This window comes from Trachypithecus francoisi, unplaced genomic scaffold (assembly GCF_009764315.1).
Source record: "Trachypithecus francoisi isolate TF-2019V2 unplaced genomic scaffold, Tfra_2.0 Lachesis_group12, whole genome shotgun sequence".
Lineage (NCBI taxonomy): Eukaryota > Metazoa > Chordata > Mammalia > Primates > Cercopithecidae > Trachypithecus > Trachypithecus francoisi.
The window spans coordinates 65,454,280-65,470,433 of record NW_022681457.1 but is presented as its reverse complement, the minus strand read 5'-3'; the positions used below and the strand labels follow the sequence as shown (position 1 = coordinate 65,470,433).

Sequence of the window (16,154 nt, the reverse complement as noted above, 5' to 3'; positions counted from 1 at the left end):
ATGAAACAGGCTCAAGAGATGATGCTTGCCCAAGGTCACACAGTCAGCCTGAGGCAGAGCCTGAATCCATAACTGTCCTAGACCAGAGGCTCTGAGAAGGTCCCCCCTTGTCCTGAGTGACCCATGGCTGGTGTGGGCAAGCCAAGAGGGGAGTCCATGCCTCTGATTCTTCCCATTATACCCTGCTGCCACTCAAAATGGAACCCACTTAGATGCCCCGCTTGGGGAAGGGCTCTGTAAATAAAGGAAACGCAGCGGGGGTCACCCTCCCCACCTTCTCGCAAGCATCCTTGTTTAACCAGGCCTGAGAAGGTGCTGGCCAGCGCAGTGCACTGAGGAAGGACCAAGGCCACAGGTCTCAGGTGTGGGCCATCACAATAGGTGGCCCATCAGGGCAGCAGACAGACGGGGGTCTCCAACTCCTTACCTTCAGCAAGGACCCTTCGTCACCCTGGGAGCCCTTGTAGCACTTCTTCTGCTTCCCGTTCACAGTGTTGTAGACTCTGGGGAAGTGGGGGTGTGTTGTGACCAACAGGGCCCCACCTACCCCACCACCTCATCCTCTGGGTCTTGTCCTCCCCTCCCCTGGAAGCCCCCTGCTACCTCTTGTCCCCATCTGATGCCTAGACTGAAACTGAAACCCCATCTCAAGCTGAGGTTGTGTCCTGGGGTACCCACTGAGTTAATGCTGCCCATCTCCCCCACACACTGCAAGCTCAGTGCCTGGCACTGCATGAGAAAGAACTGGAAAGGGGGTGCAGAGCCTCTCTGCACTGCTTTGCCCCCTGCACACTCACTCTCTGCCTCCCCCTGGCTCACTCCTCCACATCCTCCCCAGGCTCAGGTGTCTCTTCCTCCAGGAAGTCCTGCTTGATCCCCAGGTGGGGTCAGGTGTCTCCGCAGGGATCCTGGGCTCCCCCATCTCTGACTACTCTGTCACTGTCTGTGGCTGTGAGGTGACCATGTCCCCTCTACTGGACTGTGAGCTCCATGAAGGAGGGCCTGGGGCTATCCTGGCCACTGCCATGATCCCAGCACCATCCAGCCCAGTTAGGTACTCAGGGAATACGGGTGAATGATGGAGTTTATGTGCCACATCAGCACCTTAGTCATCCCACATCAGCTCTAGGGAGAGCCAGAAGGAAGCCCTCTGCTGACCTGGAGGCCAGGCCTGGGAGAGCCCAGCTTCTAAGAAATACTTGCTGGTGGCCAGGTGTGTGGCTCACGCCTGTAATCCCAGCACTTTGGGAGGCTGACGTGGGCGAATACCTGAGGTCAGGAGTTCGAGACCAGCCTGGCCAACATGGCGAAATCTCGTCTCTACTAAAAATACAAAAAATTAGCTAGGCGTGGTGGTGGAAGCCTGTAATTCCAGCTACTTGGGAGGCTGAGGCAGGAGAATACTTGAACCCAAGAGGCGGAGGTTGCAGTGAGCTAAGATGGCACCACTGCATTCCAGCCTGGGCAACAGCGAGACTCTGCCTCAAAAAACGAACAAACAAACAAACAAACAAACAAAAAAACCAAGAAAGAACACCTGCTGGGTTCCTCAATCCCCTCCCAGCTTCTTGGGAACCAGAGGAACAGAGGGAGAAAAGTAGACAGCCTAGGACAAGGCAGACCAGGCCAGCTAAGGGTCCAGGGCCACCCCTTACCTCACATTGCGGTCCTGGCAGGCCACGGCCACGTACTTCTGGGTGATGTCAATGTCCATGTCATACAAGGTGGTTTTCTCTGCTACGTGGTGGGTACGGACAAAGTGTAATCCATCTGAACCCTGGCAGGGCCGGCAGGACCTTCAGAGAATGCCCCGATATCCCCCACCCCAGCCCCCAGGGAAGCCTTGCCACCCTACCCGCTGGGCACTGCGAAAGTAGATGCTCTTGTCGGCCCCACAGCTGATCATCTGGATGTCTCTGTTGCCTGGGGGAGGAGGATGCTGTATGTTAGACAGGGCTGGGACACATGGGCAGGGGACCCTAGCTGGGGAACTCCACTGCAAGAGCCATCAACCAACTGTGCTGGGATCAAGGAAGGCTTCCTGGAAGTGGTGAGGTGGGTGCTGGGTCTGGGTGGGACTCTAAGATATGAGCTGTGTGTGTGAGAGGGCACAGGTGGAGCTGTGGGCAAGGCAGGCTCTGCAGAGCAAGGGCATATAGAGAAACAAAGGCTGGGGACAAAGAAGGGACACCCTCTCCAGTCTGGGATTGAGATAGGTGACTTCTGCAGCAGAGTAGAGGCAGGACTGTAGCAGGGACCAGTGGAGACAGGTTGGGAGGCTCGTGCCACCAAGACCAATTGCAAGATCCACACGAGCCTTGGGCCAGGCCCCATGCATATGGCTAGTCTTCCTGAATACTCACCACCCATCCCACTGGACAAGTGTGAACACAGAGGTTCACAGAGTCCTTGTCCCAAGGCACACAGAGGACGGGGCAGGACTGAACCCAGGCATTCTCTGGTGCCAGGGTCAAAGCTGTTAAACACCGCTCTGAACCTGCCTCCCCTTTGAGCCTCAGCTTCCTGTCCGTACAATGGGTATGGTGACAGTCCCTTCCCTGGAGAGTGGTGTGAAGCCCTTGAAACAGGGACTGCCACATGGTAAGCACTAGACATAGTCTTGCTTTTATTATTCTCATTTCTTTTTTTTTGAGGTAGAGTCTTGCTCTGTTTTTTTTTTTTTTTTTTTTGAGGCGGAGTCTCGCTCTGTCGCCTGGACTGGAGTGCAGTGGCCGGATCTCAGCTCACTGCAAGCTCCATCTCCCAGGTTTACGCCATTCTCCTGCCTCAGCCTCCCGAGTAGCTGGGACTACAGGCGCCGCCACCTCGCCCGGCTAGTTTTTGTATTTTTAGTAGAGGCGGGGTTTCACCGTGTTAGCCAGGATGGTCTCGATCTCCTGACCTCGTGATCCGCCCGTCTCGGCCTCCCAAAGTGCTGGGATTACAGGCTTGAGCCACCGCGCCCGGCCGAGTCTTGCTCTGTTGCCCAGGCTGGAGTACAATGCCGTAATCTCGGCTCACTGCAACCTCCACCTCCTAGGTTCAAGCAATTCTCCTGCTTCAGCCTCCCAAGTAGCTGGGATTACAGGCACATGCCACCACACCTGGCTAATTTTTGCATTTTTAGTAGAGACAGGGTTTCACCATGTTTGTCAGGCTGGTCTTGAACGCCTGATCTTGTGATCTGCCCACCTCGGCCTCCCAAAGTGCTGGGATTATAGGCGTGAGTCACCGCCCCCCACCGTCTCATTTCTTTACAGAATAACAGTTTGGTGAGGATGAAACAACAGAACAAATATAAAACTCTTAGAGTCTCGGCACATCAGACATGCTCCTTCACGACAGGACATTTGAGAGGGTCCAGGCCTGACATATAAGTATCAGATGTTGCTCAAGGAGGAGTCGTTGGCTTACAGAAGGGAGTGAGCCCCATATAAGTGAGGAAGCGTAACCCGGGAGGGACCCAGAGAAGGCCTGCAAGCCTCTGGTAATGTTCTACTTTTTAACCTGCATGTGGTGAATCTAAGTACCGTATTTAACAATATTACGACCATGAGCAATTAGAATAGTCTCTGCTATCAACAATGTCCCAGTTCAAACCTCGCTCCTAAGAACTGTGAACTGGATACTCACTGGCTTTTTTTTTTTGAGACAGAGTCTTGCTCTGTCACCCAGGCTGGAGTGCAGTGTCACAATTTTGGCTCACTGCAACCTCGGCCTCCCGGGTTCAGGCTATTCTTCTGCCTCAGCCTCCCAAGTAGCTGGGATTACAGGCGTGCACCACTGTGCCAAGTTACTTTTTTTGAATTTTTAGTAGAGACGGAGTTTCACTATGTTGGCCAGGCTGGTCTCAAACTCCTGGCCTCAGGTGATCTGCCTGCCTCAGCCTTCGAAAGTGCTGGGATGACAAGTGTGAGCCACCACGCCTGGCCTATATTCTTCTTCCTCTTTTTTTTGAGACGGAGTCTGGCTCTGTCGCCCAGGCTGGAGTGCGGTGGCCGGATCTCAGCTCACTGCAAGCTCCGCCTCCCAGGTTTACGCCATTCTCCTGCCTCCGCCTCCCAAGTAGCTGGGACTACAGGCGCCCGCCACGTCGCCCGGCTAGTTTTTTGTATTTTTTAGTAGAGACAGGGTTTCACCGTGTTAGCCAGGATGGTCTCGATCTCCTGACCTCGTGATCCACCCGTCTCGGCCTCCCAAAGTGCTGGGATTACAGGCTTGAGCCACCAGTTTTTTGTATTCTTTAGTAGAGATGGGGTTTCACCGTATTAGCCAGGGTGGTCTCGATCTCCTGACCTTGTGATCCTCCCGTCTCGGCCTCCCAAAGTGCTAGGATTACAGGCTTGAGCCACCGCGCCCGGCCTTTTTTTTTTCTTTTTGAGACAAAGTCTCGCATTGCCACCCAAGCTGGAGTGCAATCACTGGCGCAATCTCAGCTCGCTGCAAGCTCCGCCTCCCAGATTCACATAATTCTCCTGCCTCAGCCTCCCGAGTAGCTGGGATTACAGGCGCACACCACCATGCCTGGCTAATTTTTTTGTATTTTTAGTAGAGACGGGGTTTCACTATGTTGGCCAGACTAGTCTCAAACTCCTGACCTCATGATCTACTTGCCTTGGCCTCCCAAAGTGCTGAGATTACAGGCGTGAGCCATGGCACCTGGCCATTATTCTTTTTTTTTTTTTTTGGGACGGGGTCTCACTCTGTTGCCTAGGCTGAAGTGCAGTTGTATGAACTGAGCTCACTGCAGCCTCCACCTCCCAGGTTCAAGCAATTCTCCCACCTCAGCCACCTGAGTAGCTAGGATTACAGAAACACCACCACATCCAGCAAGTTTTTGTATTTTTAGTAGAGACGGGGTTTCACCATGTTGTCTAGGCTGGTCCCAAACTCCTGACACCAGGTGATCCACCTTCCTTGGCCTCCCAAAGTATTGGAATTACAGGCGTGAGCCACTGCACCTGGCTCCAGCCATTATTCTTTAGACTATACACAGATACTGTATTCACTTGTTTGGATATATATTTTACAGGAGAGTTGAAAGAATGAATCCTTTTTTAGCAGGGTAGCCAGCAAGGCGCAGGGAGCAGGAAGGAAGGGGCTCACCAGCGAACTTGATGGCAGTGATGGAGGAGGAGTGGTCATCCAGCGTCTGCTCCAGGTTGTAGTTCTTCTCCACATTCAGCACATGGATCAGCCGGTCCCGACTGGCTGAGGCCAGCAAGGTTAGCCCTGTGAGAGGAGAGAATAAGACTGGTTCCTGAAGGCTGCGTGGGTGCCCTGGCCTCCCAGAAGGGCAGTGTGACCAAGCTGCCCAGTCCTTGGAGAAGGGGTCTTTGGTTCTTCAACTGTAGCCAATTTGGCTCAAGCCTGGCAAGGGCCACTCCCTCAGCTCTGTGTGGTCTTTCCCAGAGCCCCCACATCCTGGCATTTCACCTCCTCACCACCAGCACAGGAGGGTGAGTCTCAATGGGCGCATGGATGCTCCTCCAGGGTCCACAGCAGACACTCCAGCAGAGCCCAGTGCTCTTGCCTGCTGGGTCCGACTCCTTGGCGTGCTGGGTAAAGCCCTGGCAACCTCTCAGCCTCTTCCAAAACCAATGTCCTCTCACCCTCTGAGGTCTGGCTACCTGGGCCTTGTTCAGGTCCTATTGACTGCCTGTGGCCAGACTCCCATCTGCCACCAGCCTTCCCTACTCTGGTCACTTGCTATGTCTGAGGCCTAACAACATGACCTGAGGCAGAGGGGAGATCAGGAGAGGCGAACCGAGTGAAGAGATGTTTAAAGATAAGCTGGTAGGGCACACGGCATGGGGGATGGGAGAACGAAAGAAGAGCATGGGCAAAATCACATCAAGATATAACTCTACCATCTCCATAACTCCCAAAGTGCTGGGATTATAGGTATGAGCCACCGTGCCCAGCCTAGAAAAAGTCTTGAGGAGCCAGACGTGGTGTTCACACTTGTAATCCCAGCATTTTGGGAGGCCAAAGCGGGTGGATCACCTGAGGTTAGGAGTTCGAGACCAGCCTGGCTAATATGGTGAAACCCCGTCTCTACTAAAAATACAAAAATTAGCCAGGTGTGAAGGGGGCGTGCCTGTAATCCCAGCTACTCTCGAGAGGCTGAGGCAGGAGAATCACTTGAACCTGAGAGGCGGAAGTTGCAGTGAGCCGAGATGGTGCCATTGCTCTCCAGCCTGGGTGACAGAGCGAGACTCTTGTCTCAAAAAAAAAAAAAAAAAAAAGCCGGGTGTGGTTGCTCACGCCTGTAATCCCAGCACTTTGGGAGGCCAAGGCAGGCGGATCACCTGAGGTCAGGAGTTGGAGACCAGCCTGGCCAGCATGGTGCTGAAACCCCATCTCTACTAAAAATATAAAAATTGGCCAGGCATGGTGGCAGGTGCCTGTAATCCCAGCTACTTGGGAGACTGAGGCATGAAAATCACTTGAACCGGGAGGTGGAGGTTGCAGTCAGCAGAGATGGCGCCACTTCCCTCTAGCCTGGGTGACAGAGTCCATCTCAAAAAAAAAAAAAAAAAAAAAAAAATGAGGAATTTGGGTGAAGCCTATAGGGTATTCATTATAATATTCTCCCAATATTTCTATAGGCTTCAAACTTTTTGAAAATAATGCCTAACAATCAATCTATCTTCTTCAGTAGAAGATGAGCTCATTCACAATTCACTCATTCACACATCCACCCCTTTGGCTTGGGTGCTGGCACCAGCAGCAGGCAAGTCAAGCTGAGTCCTGCCTGCGAGTGTCTTGCGTTCTGGAGTCCCAGCCACTCTGGTCTCAGGGTCTAGTTACAGGGGCCCTTATCGAACACAAGACTCCCAGCTGTCATCCACAGTCCCACCAGACACTAACTACCCCTTTCTGTGGCCTTGCCAAGGGGGTTGCCTCCCTGCCAGACCCCCATTCCACTCCTGCTGTGGGCTCACCTGTCTCTGGCTTGGAGTACTCCAGGCACAGCACCTCAGCATCATGGGCCTCCACCTTGACCAGCTCGTCCATGAAGTGCAGCTCGTGGATCCTACGAGACACACACCGCCCGCTGAAGCCCCAGACCCCAGCCCCATGCACTCTCCCACTTCTAGAACAGGTCAGAATGGCCAGGCTGGCAACATGAGAGCCCCTTATCATGGCCAAATACTCTAGAGATGTACAATCACTTTTCTCATTTAGAAATCTGCCATCGTAAAGGGAGCTGTGTTGAGCCAGGGAGCACCTCAGCAGGCAGCAGTCCCTTGTGGTGCATGCGCCAGAACATAGCCCCAGGGATCTAGGACAGTCCTCTAGGGTGACAGGCGTTTACACAAGGCTGCATCAGAGGTGGTTCCTGGGGTGTGGCAGGGGCCAGGGATTAGGGGCCAGAGGTCATAGGTCAGGATAGGAGCTACGGATGAGAACATCTGATTCCAGTCTCTCATTGTTAAGAGTCTCAAATCTAGACTTTCCTCATTCTCCTCAAAAGAAATCAGTCATCAAGTCATCCCAGTTTCTCCATTCTACCTGCGTGATCTTAGTCCAGACACCTTGTGCCAATAACATCACTTACATCAGAGGGTCAGTGAGAGGATTAAATCAGTTAACACAGTGCTCAGGCCCGCGTCCAGCAAGGGGGAAGAGCACTATCCCCATGTTAGCTCTTGGTACTGTTGTGCCCCTCTGGACAGTGCTGTGTCAATGAGAGCAGCTCACTGACACACTGAGCTGGCCTCATACAGTGACTGATATCAAAACAGGTGTCAATATTTAAATATTATAGAATTTCACAGAAAAAAAATCAGCACTTTCTGCTCTTCTTGACAGCAGGAAGATGTGGTAACTTGTAGCCTACTCTCCTGGGGCTGCCTGGTGGCTGCTGCCTCTTTATGTCCCCTCTAGTTCCCCCCAACCCTCTTCCATTCCCTAGTGGCTCCAACATCCAAGTGGTCACAGCAGTCATTTGTCATCTTAAACCTGGTCCCAGAGACAGGGCCTATGTTCCACTAGCACCTACTGGGTTGGTAACATCTTGCCAATCTTCAACAGGGCACATAAGCAGCCTGAACTCTCAGCTATCCCACCCTCCTAGCCCCTCTCCCAGGGCCACCAGGACCCTCTTCCAGCTGGCATCTTTGCTGACAGTTCAGCATTGGTACCATGTGGCTGGTGAAAGTGTCACTCTGCCCTAGAGTCATGTGAGCTTGCCTGTGCACTCTGTAGGCAAAGTCTGCACACCCCAGCTGCTGAGGTCCTGGTAGTTACTCTGCTCTCAGCCCTTCTGGAAGCCTCTTCTGAGCTTAAGTTGCCAATGGGGGCTGTTTATGGGATTACTATTCACAGCCCCTCATTCCCAATGGGCAGCAGGAGATGCCAAGGCCAGGGCTCCTGCCCACTGCCCTGAGAACCCGAGCTGGAGCTGGGAAGTGTACAATGGACACTGCCAGGGCCCACTTGCCTCAAATTTCCACTTCGGTCGCCTGAAGCCAAATGCTGGCCGTCAGGACTGACCTGCATGACCCGCACCCCGGCTTTCACGTCCATGGGCGTCCCATTCTCGCTCCCCCGGTCTGGGAAGTGTGACATGTCCTGCAGGTGCTGGATGTCATTCTCCACATACACGACCTTCAGCAGGGTCTGCAGGAAGGACAGGGCTGAGGTCAGCACCACAAGCAGCTCGGAAGTACCTCTGAAATCGTGTCCCTTCATAGCCAGTCTCTTCTTCGTTAGTAATACAACTCTAATTTTGAGCTGGGAGTTTCACCAATCAGAATAATTATTTCCTTGCCTCCCCTGCAGCTAGATAAGAATATGTGAATAAATTCTGAACAATTAAATATAAAGCAAGCACGTATTCTTCTGCTGTCTTTTCTCCATCCTGCAGCCTGGAACTCGGATATGATAGCAGGAGCCCCCATAGCCACACTGGGTCATGAGGACATAGCCTACTCCCTCAAATGACAGAGTAGAGAGCTGGAAGGCCCTTGGATCCCTAAGGGCTTCCTGCAGAACAGTCTAAACTGGTTACCTCCAGACTACTTTTATGAATCAGAAACCTAACTTTTACCTCTTGAGTTTTTCTATTGTGTGCAGTCAAAAACAGCATGTATATCACAGGTACAGAGACGACGATAGTAGCACTGGGTGGGGAATGAGGGGAGTAATAAAGGTGTACCTGTGGGGCACCTGCTACAGCCTCCTGCATCAAGGGTCTTTTTAGTTCCAATCGCACTGGCCTCTTTCAGGTTTTCCAACTCACCCAGCTGTTTCCCACTCCAGGGCCTTCATACAGGCTATTCCCTAAGTATAGACTCTCTCCCCTTCCCTCTTTACTCTTCCCAATCTCAACTTAGCTGTCCCTTCCATGGGAAACTGCTCTGGATGTCCCAGATAAGTTCACACGCTGCTGCTCTATGTCCTACTAGCACCCTGCACATTTTCCTTCATGGTGCTTGTTGCACTTGTGATTGTGCATAACGTAGATGGTTGTCAGTTCACTGCCTGCCCTCACTAGATTGTGTGTGCCACAGGGCAGAAGAGTCTTAATCGCTGTTGTGTCCCTAGCATGTAGCAAAGCACCTGGCATGGACCTTAATAAGTGTCCGCAGAATAAATGAATGCATGACTCAGGTCTCAGCTCCCCAGAGACGCCCTCTCACTGGCCTCACAATACTAACCAAAATTTCTTCAGCAAACTCTTCTTCCCAGCCTCCCATCATGGCTCTCGCCAGCATTCTGCCTGCACCCCGCTGAGGCCTCACTGTGTGGCAGCCAATGGACGGGGGAGCCCTGGAATGGCCTGGCTCATCAGGTGCTCTCCCAGGGAATTCCATCTGAAGACTTAGGAAGCAATTTCACCTCTGCTGGGTATGTTGGGCTGCCGGGAGTGGCCATGTCCACACATCTGCAGAGCAGGAGCCCGCTGGCAAAGAATCAGAGAGGATAGACTCTGCCACCTCAGAGAGGGAGCAGGAGAAAGAGAAACAAGAGGAAGCGATGCAGAGAGGGACTCGCCTTGGTTGCCGGCTCTTGCCCTAGTGGAACCTAACATTTCAGGTCCATCAGACTCCTTCCTGCCTCTACATTCAAGCTTACAGTATTGTTCCTCCTGAAAGATGGTTCACAAAGGAAGCCACTCACATTGCTGAAGATGTTTTTGTGCCAGTGAGAATCACGGCTGCTGTCCAAGTTCCAGAAGCGAATGGTGTTGTCTGAAGAACAAGTCAGAAAGGATCCTGATGGCAAACAAGCTCTCTGGTCTTCAAACTCAGGATACACCTACAGTTCCCAGAGGACAAGGCAAAGGATGACTCAATGACAGCACTATGACTTACTGTTGCATTTTCATGGGGAAAAAAAAAAAGCAAGTTAAAGATAAACAGGTATAGTGCAATACCTTCTATGCTAAAAATAAGGGAAAAAAAAGGATACAAAATGTTACCATATATCGTCCATGTCCCACCTTCAGTCTAGGCCTTAACACATACCCTCATATAAACTTTCAAGAGAAATGTGGAACTCAAACATCACTAAACACAAAAGAAAACAATGTACCATGTGCAAGAAGTAGCAGAAGCAACAGAGTCTAGCAAGACTTCAAATACTGGAATTATTAAATCAAGGGAGGTGGCACATGCCTGTAGTCCCAACTACTTGGGAGGCTGAGGCAGGAGGATTACTTGAGACCAGCAGTTCAAGTCCAGTCTAGCCAACATATGAGACTGTGTCACCAAACAAACAGACAGACAAACCAAAAACAAAATAAAAAACCCAAATTGGAATTATCAGACAGAATACAAAATGACTATGATCAGTATGTTTGACGAACTAAAAGATAATTTTGACAAGATTAAAAGTATGCAGCCAACCAGAAATTATAAAGATTAACCAAGCAGGGCTGAAAAAGAACCAAACAGAACTGCTTCTAGAAATGAATAATAAAAACATATTGTCCAGGCGCAGTGACTCATGCCTGTAATCCCAGCACTTTGGGAGGCTGAGGCGGGCAGATCCCCTGAGGTCAGGAGTTCGAGACCAGCTCCCCAGACGCTGGTTTCCCCAGCGTCTCTACTAAACCCCATCTCTACTAAAAATACAAAATTAGCCGGGCATGGTGGTGCATGCCTGTAATCCCAGCTACTCGGGAGGCTGAGGCAGGAGAATTGCTTGAACCTGGGAGGTAGAGGTTGCAGTGAACCGAGATCATGCCATTGCACTCCAGGCTGGGCAACAAGAGTGAAGCTCCGTCTCAAAAAAATAAAAATAAAAAAATAAAAAATAGGCCAGGCATGGTGGCTCATGCCTGTAATCCCAGCACTTTGGGAGGCCAAGGTGGGCAGATCACGAGGTCAGATCAAGACCATCCTGACTTAACACGGTGAAACTCCATCTCTACTAAAAAAAAATACAAAAAATTAGCTGGGCATGGTGCAGGCGCCTGTAGTCCCAGCTACTCGGGACGCTGAGGCAGGAGAATATTGTGAACCCAGGAGATGAAGCTTGCAGTGAGTCAAGATCACACCACTGCACTCCAGCCTGGGCAGCAGAGCGAGACTCCGTCTCAAAAATAAACAAATAAATAAAAATAAAAACATATTAAAAACTAAAGATTAGACACAATTGAAGAGAAAATTAAGTGAACTGAAAGACAGAACTAAAGATGTTTAGAATGAAGCTGAGAAGGACAAACAGCCACCATATAAAGAGATTTCAAAATATGGAAGATTGAGAACTGGGAAGACGATACTAGCAGCATTAATTTTTTTAATTTCCCAAAATCTCGACATAAGAAAAACATCAACCAGATGACAAAACCGAAACCTAGAGACAACATTTATAGCAAAACTCAGTGACAAAATACTCCCATAACCCCCAAAATACAAGTGAATGGGACAAACTACCACTAGTCACAAGACCTACATATCAGCATGCATGTGGGAGACAGAGAAGCAATGAGGCATCTGACAGACCCAGCAACAGGCTAATTCCAAAGTAGCCAACAGGTGTTCACTGGAAAGCACACTGGGCCAAACTGGACAGCAGCTGAAACTGGGAGGGTTTCATCTGCCCCAGCAGCAGTTGAGTGCAAGGGGTAAGGCCTAAAGGGACTGGAGAAGATCCTGTGAACTCTCAAAACTGAACTGCCAGGGCTCCCTTCCAGGACAAAGCCCCACACTGAAGAGAAACTGCTGAGAGTTGAAACAAAACTGATCAATCACAACAGGGACAGGAGAAATAAAGAGGAGATTCAGATTAATGGAGAGACGTAACAGATAAAGAGGACCACAAAAAGGAACTATCAGAAAGCAGGCTGCCATATTTTAACACAGTATTAAAAATAACAGAAGCCTATAATCCCAGCACTTTGGGAGGCTGAGGCAGGAGGACTGCTTGAGCCCAAGTTTGAGACAAGCCTGGGCAGCATAGTGAGACCCCATCTCTACCAAAACTAAAAAATTAGCCGGGCATGGTAGCGCATGCCTGTGGTCCCAGCTACTTGGGAGGCTGAGGCAGGAGGATTGCTTGTGCCTACGAGGTTGAGGCTTCAGTGAGCTGTGATCATGCCACTGCACTCCAGCCTAGGTAAGAGTGAGACTCTTGGCTGGGCACGGTGGCTCAAGCCTGTAATCCCAGCACTTTGGGAGGCCGAGACGGGCGGATCACGAGGTCAGGAGATCGAGACCATCCTGGCTAACACGGTGAAACCCCGTCTCTACTAAAAATACAAAAACTAGCCGGGCGAAGTGGCGGGCGCCTGTAGTCCCAGCTACTCGGGAGGCTGAGGCAGGAGAATGGCGTAAACCCGGGAGGCGGAGCTTGCAGTGAGCTGAGATCCGGCCACTGCACTCCAGCCCCTGCGACAGAGTGAGACTCTGCCTCAAAAAAAAAAAAAAAAGAGTGAGACTCTTTCTCGAAAACAAACGAAACAAAACAAAACATGCCACTCCACCCCCATTAAAAAACAGAAGACAGAGTTCTCTCTTGTGAAGTTGGAAAATCTGTCCTGAAGCACACCAAATTCTAATATTTCAGAAAAACTGGTATCACATAAAAATGGACAATAGGAAAGGACCAAGGTCAAATCCAACAGTCACTCTTAAAAAAGAAGAAGAAAAAAAGCACACCAGAAACATATTTTCACAAAAAAGATAAAAACTATAACTTATTTATTTATTTATTTTTTTAACAGAGTCTCGCCCTGTCGCCCAGGCTGGAGTGCAATGGCGCGATCTTGGCTCACTGCAACCTCCACCTCCTGGGTTCAAGCAATTCTCCTGCCTCAGCACCCCAAGAAGCTGGGATTAACAGGCGCCCGCCACCACACCCAGCTAGTTTTTTGTATTTTTAGTAGAGACCGGGTTTTGCCATGTTGGCCAGGCTGGTCTCAAACTCCTGACCTCAGGCGATCCACCTGCCTCAACCTCCCAAAGTGTTGGGATTACCGGCATGAGCCACCACGCCCGGCCTACTATTTCAAAAGAAGGTAAAAGATATTTAAAAAATGATCCAAAATATGAAAAACAACCTAGAAAAACTCAGAAACAAAGTGATGTAACTTAAAGAAAGAACTAGGTCAGGTGCAGTGGCTCACGCCTGTAATCCCTGCACTTTGGGAGGCTGAGGTGGGCAGATCACTTGAGGTGAGGAGTTCGAGACCAACCTGGCCAACATGGCAAAATCCTGTCTCCATTAAAAAAACAAAAATTAGGCCGGGCGCGATGGCTCAAGCCTGTAATCCCAGCACTTTGGGAGGCCGAGACGGGCGGATCACGAGGTCAGGAGATCGAGACCATCCTGGCTAACACGGTGAAACCCCGTCTCTACTAAAAATACAAAAAACTAGCCGGGCGCGGTGGCGGGCGCCTGTAGTCCCAGCTACTCGGAGGCTGAGGCGGGAGAATGGCGTGAACCCGGGAGGCAGAGCTTGTAGTGAGCTGAGATCCGGCCACTGCACTCCAGCCTGGGCGACAGAGCGAGACTCCGTCTCAAAAAAAAAAAAAAAAAAAAAAAAAATTAGCCAGGCATGGTGGTGCGTCTGTAATCCCAGCTACTCAGGAGTCTGAGGCAGGAGAATCGCTTGAACCTGGGAGCCTGAGGTTGCAGTGAGCGGAGATCACGCCACTGCACTCCAGCCTGGGCGACAGAGTGAGATTCCATTTCAAAAAAAACAAAAAACAAAAAACTTGTACTTATACGTTCATAGCAGTGGTATTCGCAATAGCCATAAGGTAGAAACAACCCAAGTGGCCGTCAACTGATAACAGAGAACAAAATGTGTTCTATCCATACAATGAAATACTATTCTGCCATAAAAAGGAATGAAGTACTGGCACATGCTACAACATGGATAAATCTTGAAAACATTACGCTAAGTGAAAGCCAGGCAGAAAAGCCCACATATTCTATGATTTCAAAATTATAAAAAATATTCAGGTCAGGCATGGTGGCTCACACCTGTAATCCTAGCACTTTGGGAGGCCAAGGTAGGTGGATCACCTGAGCTCAGGAGTTCAAAACCAGCCTGGGCAACACGGTGAAACCCTGTCTCTACTAAAATACAAAAAATTCATCAGGCATGGTGGCATATGCCTGTAATCCCAGCTACTCTAGAGAGTGAGGCATGGGAATTGCTTAACTCGGGAGGTGGAGGTTGCAGGAGCTGAGATTGTGCCTCTGCATTCTAGTCTGGGTGACAGAGCGAGACTCCATCAAAAAAAAAAAAGAAAGAAAGAAAGAGGAAAAGAAAGGAAAGAGCTGGGCGTGATGGCTCACGCCTGTAATCCCAGCACTTTGGGAGGCCGAGATGGGCGGATCACGAGGTCAAGAGATCGAGACCTGGCTAACACAGTGAAACCTCGTCTCTACTAAAAATACAAAAAATTAGCTGGGCGTGGTGGCGGGCACCTGTAGTCCCAGCTACTCGGGAGGCTGAGGCCAGAGAACGGTGTCAACCTGGGAGGCGGAGCTTGCAGTAAGCTGAGATTGCACCACTGTACCACTCCGGCCTGGGTGACAGAGCGAGCGAGACTCAGTCTCAATAAAAAGGAAGGAAGGAAAGGAGAGAAAAGAAAAGAGAAAAGATTCAGAACAGGCAAATCCATAAAGACAGAAGCAGGTTAGTAATTTCCATGGATGGGGGAGTGGGGAATGGGGAGGACTGCTTAACAGATACAGGATTCTTTTGGGTGGGTGGGTGATGAAAATGTTCTGAAACTAGAGAATAATGATGGCTGCATGACACTGTAAGTGTACTAAATGCCACCAAATGGTAACTTTAAAATAGTTGAAATGGTAAATTTCATGTCATGTATATTTTACCACTATATATATATAATTCCCCATTCCAAAATAAACAGGGGTCAAAAGGGAGAGACTATAGTATATAATGGGTACATATTCAGATCCTGTAAATATAGTATAACTATTTTAAAAATTAGAGAGAATAAAGAGAACATATGCAATACAATTGTTTTAACTGTCTTCAGAATTGAAGAGCTGTTCTCAGACTGTTGCATGTAAATGTGGGAAAAAGCAAATGAGTTAATGGGGATATTCTAATTCCATCATCCCCTATCTCCTTAAGAACTAGGCTTCTGGAAGCATCAACCCAATAGCTATGAGCATCCCTAACACCCAACTTATGATTCTGAAATCCCAATTTGTACTAAAAAAATACACCTGGTCTTTTCTTTCTCTTTTTTTTTTTGTGATAGGGCTTCACTCTGTCACCCAGATTGGAGTGCAGTGGCTTGATCTCAGCTTACTGCAACCTCTGCCTCCCGGGTTCAAGCGATTCTCATGACTCAGCCTCCCGAGTAGCTGGGACTATAGGCGCCCACCACCATGCCCGGCTAATTTTTTGTTATTTAATGGAGACAAGGTTTCACCATGTTGACCAGGTTGGTCTCAAACTCCTGGGGTCAGGTAATTCCCCTGCCTCAGCCTTCCAAAGTGATGGGATTACAGGCATGAGCCACTGCACCCAGCCCAAAAAAATAAACATGGTCTTTTCAAGAAATGGTTGATTCCTGATATGGGACAGGAAAGGTACAAGATGAGACTGGAACATATTGGCATCCCAGGCAGCAAGGTGGCTATCAAGAAATACTAGGGTCATGTCCAAAGGACTCAGGAGCCAATGTTAAGAGGCTCTTACTGGCCAA

General features: G+C 49.9%; 1 protein-coding gene across 4 annotated transcripts in view; it reads right to left on the bottom strand.

Moving 5' to 3' along the window:
• WDR62 (WD repeat domain 62) overlaps window positions 1-16,154 on the bottom strand; it is a 52,515-nt gene that overhangs the window by 15,517 nt on the left and 20,844 nt on the right. For all 4 annotated transcript variants that reach the window (XR_004440770.1, XR_004440771.1, XM_033225860.1 and 1 more), the window contains exons 10-16: window positions 10,132-10,269; window positions 8,450-8,628; window positions 6,948-7,039; window positions 5,107-5,232; window positions 1,856-1,923; window positions 1,656-1,777; window positions 428-503 (exon numbers count right to left, since the gene is read on the bottom strand). Coding sequence is in view for 2 of the 4 variants with exons in the window: in XM_033225860.1 (XP_033081751.1) it covers window positions 428-503; window positions 1,656-1,777; window positions 1,856-1,923; window positions 5,107-5,232; window positions 6,948-7,039; window positions 8,450-8,628; window positions 10,132-10,269 (801 nt within the window). In the remaining 2 variants the exon portion in view is untranslated. The remainder of the gene's footprint in view (window positions 1-427; window positions 504-1,655; window positions 1,778-1,855; window positions 1,924-5,106; window positions 5,233-6,947; window positions 7,040-8,449; window positions 8,629-10,131; window positions 10,270-16,154) is intronic.